The 13,510-nt window shown below is 32.9% G+C and overlaps 1 protein-coding gene across 1 annotated transcript in view; it reads right to left on the reverse strand.

Annotated features, from left to right (window-relative positions):
* Positions 1 to 13,510, reverse strand: part of ARID2 (AT-rich interaction domain 2) — a 137,020-nt gene that overhangs the window by 43,077 nt on the left and 80,433 nt on the right. The window contains exons 7-12 of the mRNA XM_074374992.1: positions 8,608 to 8,674; positions 8,264 to 8,514; positions 7,645 to 7,741; positions 7,325 to 7,534; positions 6,291 to 6,458; positions 344 to 425 (exon numbers count right to left, since the gene is read on the reverse strand). Coding sequence (XP_074231093.1) covers positions 344 to 425; positions 6,291 to 6,458; positions 7,325 to 7,534; positions 7,645 to 7,741; positions 8,264 to 8,514; positions 8,608 to 8,674 — 875 coding nt within the window. The remainder of the gene's footprint in view (positions 1 to 343; positions 426 to 6,290; positions 6,459 to 7,324; positions 7,535 to 7,644; positions 7,742 to 8,263; positions 8,515 to 8,607; positions 8,675 to 13,510) is intronic.

Genomic DNA, 13,510 nt, shown 5'->3' on the forward strand with positions numbered 1-13,510 from the left:
ATTTAAGAAAAACAAATTCTACAATCTGACAAACCTTATTTTCTACAAAGTCAAAGATAAGTCTAGCGTAAATTTTACTTGAAAAGAAGTGGTGTAGTTTAATGAAACTCTAGTCAAACACTAATTTAATTCTGAAGATTCTGATGAATATTTTTCTTTCAAATTATTTCAAAACACAGGTGAAGTGATTTTACATTGTCCTTTCTTTGTATAAATGATATCCTGCTCTAACTAAAAAGAAATACAGAATAAAACATTCTGGATGACTGCTAAAATACATTTCCTTTCCTCTTTTGCTTCATTCTGCCCAAGGATAAAGCCTTAATAGAAATAAACCACTTACCACTGACAAGCAAACTTCTCACTATCTATTTCCACTATTCCTGGAGGTGGAGCAACATGCTGTGCTACAACTGCTCTGGAAGCTAAAGAAAAAAATACATTAGCTACATCATTTTTTAAAACGTAGTCACTATATGCCATATTTAGTTCATGAATACTGAACCAATTAATATTCACAAAGAATACCTTTTAAAAGGGGGAAGAAACATAATGAAAATAGACAAATTTGAGAAAGAAACTCATAATGGAGCACATCTTATACCAGGCACTGCCTTAGATGTTTTATAAGAACTATCTTTTTAATTTCACAATCATTCAGATAATAACAATAATATGAATTATTTCACTAATATAAACTCTTATGTATTCCATTTGTCAGACACTGAGTTAAATACTTTATATATATTATCTTTCTTAATTCTTCTGTGAGGTTAGTATAGATAAGAAAACTGAGACTCAAAGTGATTAAAATAACTAGCCCAGGGTCACACAGCACAACACATCAGTAAATAAGCCTCTCTCAGTTTAGTTACTGATGCAGATTGCATCAGAAATAACTTCACTTTTGATTTAAAAGATTAACATGAACTTTATAAGTGGTATATATAAAACTTCTGCATATGATAAACAAATAGGTAACTTTTATGTTACATACAAAAGAACTAATGAAAACATGAAAAATATGAGATAATATAAACTTAGTCATATTATGATAAGTTTATATAACTTATTCATAAGTTTATAATAAAATATGAATATTACACATTCATAGATAAAATTAAGAGTTATACTGTTTCATGACTAAATCAGAATCATTAATTTATAGTTTTTAAACTTAGAAAATGTACCTACTTTTTTTCAGGTGACACTTTAGCAAAACTTCTCAGAACCCTCAAACAAAACAAATGCATTTCTAAATTATTAGAACTAGATGAGCCCCACAACACAGCCCAATCTGAATAATCTGAAGCAATTTTGATCTCTGTCTGATGAGGCCCCCAGGCTTCCACCAAGATACAGCTAATAGCAACCAGCCACGTAATAAACATTTACTCTTTATTAAGCCATTTACATTTACATGATTTGTTTTAATATTATATGTAAATCTAAATTTAATTATCTCTATTTTGCAAATGAAAAAATTAAAGCTCAGAGATTAAGTTCACAAAGGAACACAGGGTGCAGATGGCAGAGCTGGGTGCAGCTGGAAAGCCTTCTTTTAGGAGTGCTGAGTTTGAATCCAGATGTGTCACATTTCAGAGGCTATATTGTGATATCCTGATTTTTAGCAGAACGTAACAATTAGAACCGAAATTATTTTCCTTGTGCAACCCCAGCCTGTCTTTTTTCTCCTCCTAACCTGATGACACTATTACAGAAAATATCTTTCTAGGGCCTAAACCTATCCTAACCTAGAAGTCGTCTCCCCTTTTCTTCATCAACTGTTCTGTGACAGTACACCTTACGCAGACTGAAATCTCAGTCAATTACCAACCAACTGCATGATGCATTAGAAACTATGTTGAAATTATGAGAACCTTTATAAATAATGCATAAAGAAGGATGCAGCCACAATTAAATTAAGAATACAAACTGGAAATGCATAATTACTGTAAAAGTGGCTACACACTGAGAAGCATCATCCTCAGGATACCTGGAGCCATTCCAAAGGGTAGAAAGCCATTTATACTTTAAAGGGGATCTATTTCCAGATACTCAACTTTTGTATCTATTCCCTCCTAAAACTGCTTTGCCTGAGAATACAACCTCTTTGATAACTGCTCTTCTCTCATTTTGGAATAGAAAGCCTTAACTCTCAGTAATCCTTTAGAGCACTGTAAGGTATGATTAAATGCATGACCCTGGAGTCAGAGGCTCGCTCTAGAGTTTCACCACTCACTAGCTGTGTAACCATGGGCAAATTACTTAACCTCTCTGTCTATAAGATGGGGAGAAGTAACAGTACACTGACCTCACAGATCATTATGAGGACTAGAGGAGTTTATATGTAAGTCACTTAAAACAATGCCTGGCACATAGTAAGCACTACATAAATGTTAGCTATGATGACGCTGGTGGCATGAAAACCTCTGCAACACCAAAGGGAGAAGTAGAAACATTAGTGTCCACAAACCCTCTTTTAATCAAGGTATTAAGGGTAGGGCTTCCTGTCTATCCCAGCTTTTTATGTATTATTGTTAAGGGCAATGTTGGGCATTAGAAATTGGGTATTGTGGCCCTTTGGTGTGTTCTGAATTCAGATATATTATAAAGGGATGACAAGTTTTGCTTAATGTCCTTCCTTGCTTTATCCCTCAACTACTGTAAAGGAGTGCATGACTTTTGAGGCAGAATCTTGTGTAAGCAAAGCACAGAGAATATTTTAAAGAAACACTGAAGGCGGTGGCATCTTATTTCATTCACATGACAAACTCAAGTCAAGTTTAACTGTTTTAGAATTCTGAAATAAGGTAGGTGTCCCGGGAACACAAATTGACATTTTATTGGTTTGAAAAATAAAGCTGGACTTTTTCTGAATAACAGAAAGTGAGGCAAGATACTTTTGATAATAAAGACTTTCTGGGACATTGTGCTGTACACCAGAAATTGACACATGGTAACTGACTGTACTTCAATTAAAAAAAAAAACTATTAAAAAAAAAAGACTAACTTTGTCTATTAGTTTATGTGGCAGACATTTTCCATAATCGAATGAGGTAAATCTGCAGGGCCAGTTTTGACAAAGATGTATTCATGCGTACACTAAAAAGCACTTTATCAAAAAAACACAGTATTGGTCTTGAACTAAATTTTCCTAACCCCATGATCTTCAAAGTACAGTCTCCTGACCTGCAGCATCAGCATCTCATGGGAACTTGTCAGAAATGAAAATTCTCAGGTCCACCTGAATCAGAAACTCAGGGTATGGAGCCTAGAAATCAGTATTTAAGCCCATTGGGCGACTCTGATGCACCCGAAAGTTTGAGAACCACTCCCTGAATATATCAGGTTAAACAAAGTGCATCTAACTAAGAGTAGCAAGTACAATTTACAGTCATATCTTAATATCTTTTTGATATATTTTCAATAAACCTAAAAATAAACATAGCTAATGACTGGACAACAAATACTTTTGCAAGTCAAGTATTGTTAATTATCTGATTTCAACCAAATCAAACAAGAGCTCAAGTTGTCAGAAGATCATTAAATATAATTTTAATAATTTTTAGATAACTTGGGGGAAGTTCAAAGAATTATAAATTCTATCCTTATCTATTTCTTGATGTGAACTATATTTCCAACTTAAATCTATAAAAAGGAAAAACAGGTAAAACTAATGCTGAACGGAATTTTATTCGGGCAATAAAAATATTCATTCAGACACACTAGAGTAATACTTTCCAGAGAATGGGAAAAAAGTCTTGCCCATCTCATTAAGAGATGCACTTCCAATAACTTAACTTTTTATTGAATAATTATTTATAAAAATTAGTAATATATTTACTATTGTTTACTACTGTATTGTATTTACTAATGTTTAAAAAATTTTAAATTGAAATGTCTACATAAGCACCTATAGGGTGACGATGTGAATTTAAGGAAAAAGAGGGACAGTATAAAATTTCTAATATTAAGAGTTTATGTAATTGTTTTAAATGGATGATGCTAAGTATCAAGGTACCACTGGATACAGATGTTGTAACTTTTATTTTAAGGTATCAATTTAATATACACAAAAACATATTATTTACCACTATTTAAATTATGATGAAAAAATTTAGTTGGCAACCTAAAAATGGGTAGAAGGTTATGTAAGTTTTTATAGTGATGAGGGAAAACGTGCAAAAAGTTTGAAGATGACCACTCCATTTGAAAACAGTATTAAACAAACTATGGGAGGAAAAGGCCAAACTATAAATCATAACTTACCAAACAATTCAAAGTTGTCATTCACGATGAGCAAGTAATAAAGTGCTCACCAGCTCAAAAATGAACTCTTTTATTAGGTCCTAAGAGGCCTATTCAAACCTCCATCAATGAATTACTGTATACGCAAGCAAGCCACAACTTGCAATATTTAATTCTGTCCATTTGAAGAATGAGGACCAAATCTTAGGTTGGAGGGTGGGTTCATTTGTTAAGCTCACAGGTCAGCAATAAGGCAAAAAACAGTTCTCATCAAAATTACTTTTGAATATTCTTCAAATGGCCCATTATTGTTCAGTCTATCACTGATAATTTATTAATTCCACTCTTTGTTGAATAGTTTCTCTATGGCCCTCAATTAATTTAATCTTCTGTTTTTTTCTTTGAGGATAAGAACATACCCCTCCCCTCACTTAACTGGCAATATGAACTGTTTTATTTCTTTTTCAAGGTTGAGAAACTACTAATATTCTGATCGTTGATTCCTCAATAAATACTGGCTCTTTAACACCTACTGCCTGTAAACGAAAGCTCACTGAATAGATCAGCAGTCAAAATTACCTACGTTTTGATGCTTTCTATTACTTGCTCAGTTCCGTTGGTTGAATTCAAGTAAGTGAGATGCACATATGATACAATTCTATCATATACTGCAGAAGGACATAGTGGAAATTGTGAAATATGTGATACATATTACATACTTTGTATAAATAGAGTATATAATTTTGATACTATGAGTTAAAGTAGAAGAGAGACAGGCACCATGATTAAATGAGAGAAGAACAAGACAGCTGGAGAGAGTCCGAACTGTGTCATAAGTACTAGCAACTGAAGAGGCCAGGGTATTTGGGAAGACTCAACAAGACTGGGTGATTAAACAGATGTGGTAGTTGAAGATTAAGGATAATGAGATTTTTGCTTTAGGGTAGTGGGAGAGGTTGAGAAAGATGTGAATGTACTCCTAGGCTGAAAAGGAAGAAGTAGGTGAAGAAAGCGAGGTTTAAGATATAGGAATGAGGAGTTGGGAAAGACTGATATACAGAGCACAGATTCAGAAGTAGTTAATAGCTCTTCCTGAGACAAGGGGAAGCTGAAGGAGAATAAGTTCTGATGCTAATAAGTTTGTAAGGAATGGGTAAGAATTTGAAGAAATTCATGATACACACCTTCCATGGTAACTGTTAAGTCTTAAGATCAACTGAGAAAGTGAGCATCCTCCATTAAAAACCAAACCAAACAAACAAACAAAAAAACCCCCAAAAATTCCAAGGAAAAAGGAATGTCTTGGGAATGGTGAGAGAGCAGGTGAGGTGAAAGATGACTTGTTTACGTTAGGACAAATGAAGGTGGAGCACAAAAAGACTGAGAGTACTAATGTATAAAAATCATAACTCATAACAAGGCAGGACAAAGAAGGCCAAGGGCTGAAGAGAATGCTGTTTATTAGACAGGTCTGAATTCTAATTAAAGATGTTTGGGTTAAACAGAACTGACCCAGGGGATCCTAGGAAGAATGCACAAGTGCAGGTACACGTGCTGCACTGGTGTTTGTGGACATACACACGTCTGATCCTAAGCTCTGATTCTGCGGCGTTTGATCCAAGACTGAGGAATAACGCGAGTATGACACTTCTGTATTCTGATGACCAGCTGAGAGAAGTAGAAGGTAATGTATGATTAACCTATTCCTGGTCTATCAATTCTCAAAGACCAAACTCACAAACCAGAAGCCCACTGGGGCACTTAATGCTCTCACCACTGTGAATATCTAATACCTCACACTACTCTATATCCTTCTCAACCTCATTTCTCTCTTATACTTTTCCTCCTCTGTGCTCACCTTGATGCTGCTCTCCTGGAATGTATAATATCTAATAAGTTAAAGTACATACTCAAGTTCTCATTTAGCCTATTTCTTTTGAAGAATATCAGTTCCCTGCACTGCATATTTAAATTTATCTTTAGTATTAAGTCTGACATACCAGCAACCACACTGAAAAAGATTAAATAAAAGCACTGACCTGGGGCAGATGCTACATGGGTCTGGGTTTGGACTTGCTCTACAGCTTGTGGCCTAATTTCAGATAAAACTTGATGACTGGAACTTGGATGTTCGACGAGTTTTACTGCAGCCAGTGCATCAGGGCCAAACATCTGAATATCCATAGAAACCAGACACACTAACATATCTAAAATAAATTAAAAACCAATGGTTATTAGTCAATAATACTGTAAAACAATGACATGGCTTAAAAACACATGCTGTATGGAATACTGCTTCTCAAACACCAGTCTGTGAATCACTGTACATCAGAATTATCTGTGGATCTTTGAAAAAGATTTTTAGGCTCAATCTCTGAAGACTGATTTAGAAGCTCTGGAGTGGATGTTAGGTATCTTCATTTTAAAAAAACTTCCCAAGTGATTCTGATGTGTAGCCAGATTTAGGAACCACTGATAGGGAAGTGACATCTTAATTTCTCAGTAATAATACTTTTCAAGCCAAATCTTTATTAACTCTGATTTTAGTATTTATACCAAAGAAAGAAATCATTTGACTCACTGAGTAAAATGTTAACATGACATGCGTTAGTAAGTGTGTTTAAAACTGACAACACACTAAGAAGGTGAGGTCGCTGATTTTAAGGATGGTACCACTACAAGCACTTCTAGGAACAGAAGGAAGCTTGTTTCACTCAGCTTCACTTGCTTAATAGCAGCAGCTGACCACTTGGAACAGACAGTCCTGCTCCCCAGAGAGTCAGACATAGCAGTCTGCTGATTTCAAATTGAATATATAGTAAAAGAAATAAAGAGAAGAAATAAGGATTACTGACAGTCACATACACCCTATTCTCTACACATGATAGAAGTTTCTTGCATATCTAAATCAGGCAGAAAGAATAACACAAACCAGTGTGTCTGAAAGGGTGTTCCTCAAAATAAACGGTGAACTGCAAATACAAATTATGATTTTTTTTTTTTACGGCATCACATTAAATATTTTTTCCTCAATAAAGAAAATAACTTCAACGTTTCTTTGGTTTAGTCTTACCTATGCTCTTTTCTACTTTTGCAATTTTTGTGCAAGCCACGTCTCCCATTTCTGTGAGCATATATAGCACCTCAAGTGTTGAGATTACGAGCAGCACATCAGGTAGAGTGAGATGACAGATGATCTCTCTGTATGAGTCCTGATCGACGTATTCACAAATCAAAACCCCGTTATCTTCTGCTTTGCAAAGATTTCCCAAAATTTCCATGCCTGAAAAACATACACACACAAACATGTATTTGTCTTTTAAAAGATGATTAAAAAAAAAAAAAAAAAACCTTGCATACTTTAGACAATAAGAAACTTAAGTTAGCGCTTACCCCTCATCTTTAAAAATCTATCCCTTGACATTAGGCATTTCGTAACAGTATGAAACATCAGATGAGTAGTTTTGAAATCAACAGGGTCCAATAAAAGCTGGAAAAAAGAAAGGATACTATTGTTGAGGTAGGCTTCCTTCAGAGTTACGTATTTCAAATTTAATAAAAATGAACAGAAAAATGTTGCATAACTTTAAAAATATAATTACTGTGATAACAGCAATCACTAAATCTGGAGCATCATTTCAAATATTTCTTATTTTCCACAAAAGTGTGTAATACCACTTCAGGCTAAAACTGTATGCAGGCATTTAGTATTCTATAATTACGGTAAATATAATCATCCCACATCCTAAAATTTAAATAAGAATTTTTTTCTTTTTTTTTGTTTTATTTTGTTTTGGGGGAGATAATTATGTTTATTTGTTTATTACTGTTATTGTTATTATTATTATTATTGTTTTGTAATCGAGGTACTGGGGATTGAACCTAGGACCTCGTGCATGCTAAGCACTGTATTCTACCACCGGGTTACACCCTTCCCACCACATCCCAAAATTTTAAGGTAAATATTATTGCTAACTATAAAAACTGTTTTAAGCTACTGTCGCATGCTTACCTCAGCTGCAATATTTCCTAATGTATCAAGGCCTAATTGCCTTAGAGAAATAAAATGACTATGTGCAGAAAGTAATAGGAAACGAAGACAGGTACGATTAGCTGCCAAGAGCTTAACATTGCCCTCCTCAAACGAAAGATTTCGCAAAATCACTGCAATCTGAAGTACCCGTTGTCCTTCAATATCATTAATGCCCAGCTTTCGAGGTGGATGAAATAAAGATTCCCAGATCCATTCTCCTGATGTACCTTCTACAACAGAAAAAAATATTTTACTTAAATCGATATTTCATTTATTATTATTGATATTTCAAAGTTATTGAAAATATTTTCTCACTGACTTACCATGAGACTTATTTCTGTCAGAAATGAGGTCACGTACTTCATTATCATCAACAATGTCTTTCCAGAACTGTAAACAGAAATTATTACATTTAATTCTGACAATATGAAACAACCAGTCTATTACTTTGAAAATAGTCACACATGCTGTAAAACTATAATATTTTACTTATTTTTAGTTCAGGTAGATATCATTATATTCTATGTACTTAATTCTTTGACACAATGCTTGATTTTCTACGGTTTATAAAGTACTTATAAAATAAGGTATCATTTGGGCCTGGGGTCCACAGATCCCTGAAAGGTCTGTGAAAGAAATCAGGGCATCTGTGAAGTTGGAATGAGGGGGGGAAAATGACATCTTTATGTTCATTAACCTCTTACTAAGATTTAGCATTTCCTTACCATTTTCTTCAACTCTGAATGTTAGGAAGCAAACCACAGTACAATTAGCAGTACCTCTGACACTGTTACCAATATGAATCACAGATATTTTCAGATCACTTTACAGCTAATAGAATATCTAGAAATAGTGTTTATGCTCAATAAATCACTAGATACAACTCAAGAAAGAATCAGTGATTGGAAAAGACAGCAGAAGAATATACCAAGTTGGAAGCATAAAGACACAAAAGGATGAACAGAATAAAAGCATTCAAGACACATATGGTGAAAAGTTCTAACATAAAAATAACTGGAGTTCCAGAGGTGGAGAGAAAGAATAAGCAGAAATAATATTTGAAGAGAAAGGGCAGAGAATTTTCTAAATCAACTAATAGACACCAAACAACAGATTTAAGAGGCACTCCAAACTCCAAGAAAAGATAAATAAAAAAAATAAAAATAGGAGAATCATAATACAATTTCTGAAAAGCAAAGACAAAGAAAAATCTTAAATGCAAAGGCAAAAAAAGGGACAGATAACCTTGAGAAAAACAACTAAAATTACAGGAGACTTTGTAAAAGAAATCATGGAAGTCAGAAGACAATACAATATTTTCAGTGATGGAAAAATACACTTGCCAAACTAGAATATTTACAAAGTGAAAGTGCTCTTCAAGAATGAAGGTGAAATAAAAACATTTTCTGACAAATGCAAACGCAAAGTGAACAAACTCACAATCTACAAACCTACACTCAAAAAACAAAAAAAAGCATGAAAAGGTAGATGTGATTTAAGTCAAAATAACTAGCGCATATATAAAATACTAAAAAAGTTTTATGGGTAAAAATACAGGTAAAATTAAAATCTATGAAAAACACTTGTAAGAAAATTTTGCACAGGCCATAATGGAGTAACTGGTACTGAATAGTCATCCTATCATAAACCAATATGCATAAAAAGTTTCTCAGGGATTAGACAATAAGCAACACGAAACTGTAATCACTGAAGGATAGGAGTCAAGCCCAACGATTGCCCCATATCTTTACACGGACACTCTAGTAGACAATGACACAGAGACAACAAACCAAAGAGATCATAGTGATTGCTAAACTGAAAGGACTGATCAGAGTTCAGCAAGGCCAACACACAATCTGAGAGAAAATTTGCAAGAAAGAAGGAGTAATGAAGACAAAGGGCTCAATGAATCTGCAGAGGGATGCCTCAAATTGAACGCTAAGTATTTAGCTACACGTGTGCACAAACTCCAAAATGCCAAGGAAAAAAGTGAAAAAACAACTACCAAGCAGCTGTAACTGAACAATTCTTAAAATAGGGAAAACTCACTATATACCTAGCTAATTCAAATACAAAAAAAAAAAGGCCAACTTTAGGAATAGGGATAAGCTCTTCCTAGAGTAAAGACTGATCTGTATTGGTCAAAACAAAGCTTAAAAACAATCATCCATGTATCAATTAACAGCATGCCAGAACAACTGTCAGCATTTTTCAAAGACAGAAAAATCCAAACACTAAATAATGCCAATAGTCCCAATACCAACATCTAATTTAAAAAAGTACTAGATATATAAAGAAAGTAGGAAACATGACACATAACTAAGACAAAACCCAGCCATCTATAAGAAACATTATATATAAAACTATAGATGAAAAGCGTAGCAATGAAAAAAGATAAATGATGAAAACATAAATCATGAAAAAGCTGGTGTAGATAAATAACATCAGACAAGAGACTTCAGGACAAGAATATTACCAGAAGTCAGGTGGAATATTTCATAATGATTAAAAAAAGCTAAACCATCAAGAAAATATAATAACCTTAAATGTACATGCAACTAATAATAAAGGTTCAAAATACATGAAGTAAAAACTGACAGAACTGAAAGGCAATATAAACATTCATAATTATAGCTGATAGTTTCAACATTTATCTCTTAAGAAACCACAGAACAATTATACAGAAAAGCATTAATGATACAGAAATCTTAAACAACACTGTAACCGACCTTGCCTTAATTGTTATCAAAAAGTATCACATCCAACAACACTTTAACACACATCCTTTTCAAGTGTACATAAAACATTCACCAATAAAGACCATATGCTGACCGTAAAACAAGTCTTGATAAGTTTAAAAAAACTGAAATGATATAGAATAGTCTCTGACAACAATGTAATGTGAGTAAAAATCAGTAATAACAATGATTGTGACAGTAAATGTTAATAATAAAAGCTAGTTTAAAACAAACAGAAATTAAACACCTTACTTCTATATAACCCATGAATCAAAGAAGAAATCACAAATAAAATGAGAAAATATCTTAACTAAATGATTATGAAAACATAAAAATTGTGGGATACAGCTACAGCAGTTTATAAAGGGAATTTAGTTTTCTATGCTGAAATTTAAAGAAAAAAATTTTAAAACCAATGGTTTAAGATACTATTTTTAAGAGAACTGAAAAAGAGCAAAGACTCATAATAAAAGTAAAATATGAATCAGAAACAAGTAAACAGAAATGGAGTTATTCCAGTGTCCCTATAACTACCTAAAGAAATAGTAAAAGTACTAATTTATTAAACTAGGAGGGATTAAAATATAATCTTCAGTATGATCAATGAGAGAACATTAAAAGTTTATATAAATAACTAAGTGGACAGAAAATTGAATAATAAGCAATACTCAGTCAAATTAATTCAAAAAAGCTATGAAGAGGAAAGAAAACAAAACCAAACAGGCAGGACATATAGAAACTAGTTCAAAACATGGTAAATTTAAACACAATTACATCAAAATTTCATTTAATGTAGATGGAATAAATGCATTAGTTTAAAAACTGGGGGAAAAAAGAAAAGCAAAAATATGTCGTTTACAAAACAATTCATCTAAAATATAACAATAAAAAAGGCTGACAGTAAAATATGAACCATAGAAACACGAACCAAATGGAAGCTGATGTAGTTATATTGATATCAGACTGAAAACAAACAAAAAAAAAGATAAAGGAAACTTAAAGGTAAAAAGGTCACTTTATAATATGTTCAACTGACCAGAAAGATAGAACAACTATATATGTGTGCAGTAAATAACACTGACTGAGAATATAAAAACACAGTACTATAGAACTATTTTTTAAGGAGAAAGAGACATATCCTCAATCAAACCAGGTGTTTTTTAACATATCCTCTCCATAAATGAAGAAACAGACCAGAAAGCCAGTACTGATGTGGAAATATGAATACCATGATTAACTGTGGCCTAACTGACATACATAAACTTACACCCAACAACTCCAGAATACAGGCGTACCTCGGAGATACTGCAGGTTTGGTTCCAGACCACCACAACAGAGCAAATACTGCACTAAAGTGAGTTGATACAAGTTTTTTAGTTTCTCAGTGCATATAAAGGTTATGTTTATACTAGTCTATTAAGTGTGCAATAGCATTAGCATTATACCTAAAATAACAATGCACATACCTTGGTTAGGAAATCCTTTATTGCTAAAATATGCTAATCATCATCTGAACCGTCAGCGAATAATAGTAGTAACATAAAAGATCACTGATCACAGATAACCAAAACAAACATAATGATAGAAAAACTACTGAGAAAGTTTGAAATATTGCAAGAATTACCAAAGTGGGACACAGAGACATGAAATGAACAAATGCTATTAGAAAAATGGCACTGATAAACTTGCTCAATGCAGGGTTAACACAAACCTTCAGTTTGTAAAAATGTTATCTGCAAAGTGCAATAAAGTGAAGTGTAATAATTAAATGAGGTATGCCTGTATGTACTATTTCAAAGACAAATGGAGTGCTTATAAAATCTGATCAATGCTACACTACCAAATAAAAGGTGAAAACATTGATAAGGTTTAAAATTATATACAGTATGTTCTCTCTGAATATACTGAAATTCAGTTAGATATTAATAAGAAAAAAACTAAAAAAATTTCATGTTTTTGGAAATTAAGAAAATTCCCTTCTAAGTAATCTATGTATCAGAGAGAAAAATCACAATGGAAATTAGAAGATATTTTAAGCTAAGTTATGATAAAAACATGAAATATCAAAATTGGAAGAATAAAGTTAGATTGTGCTTGGAGGGAATTTGGCTTTAAATTTTTGTATTAGAAAAAACAAAAACAAAAATCAATGACTGTAGGTACCAGCTCAAGAAATCAGAAAAAGTGCAGAAAATTAAATCCAAAAAATATAATATGTAGAAACAGATATAAATAACAGAAATTAATGAAAACATACAACTGAGGTAATCATGTATCCATCTTCAACATATTTGTGTCTTAATTTTATGTGATTATTGATTATATTGACAAACCCCACTCTCCATTGTGACTGTATATGTAACTTTAATGCATTTTTTTGTGTCTCTTACACTTTCATCATCAATTTTCTGAAGTTAAAGAAATTATTTGCCTAGTCACAACCAAGAAGCTTGGCTTTTAATGGGTTGGGTGAGGACAGGATATAGAA

The sequence above is a fragment of the Camelus bactrianus genome, chromosome 12 (assembly GCF_048773025.1).
Source record: "Camelus bactrianus isolate YW-2024 breed Bactrian camel chromosome 12, ASM4877302v1, whole genome shotgun sequence".
NCBI classification, from domain to species: Eukaryota; Metazoa; Chordata; class Mammalia; order Artiodactyla; family Camelidae; genus Camelus; species Camelus bactrianus.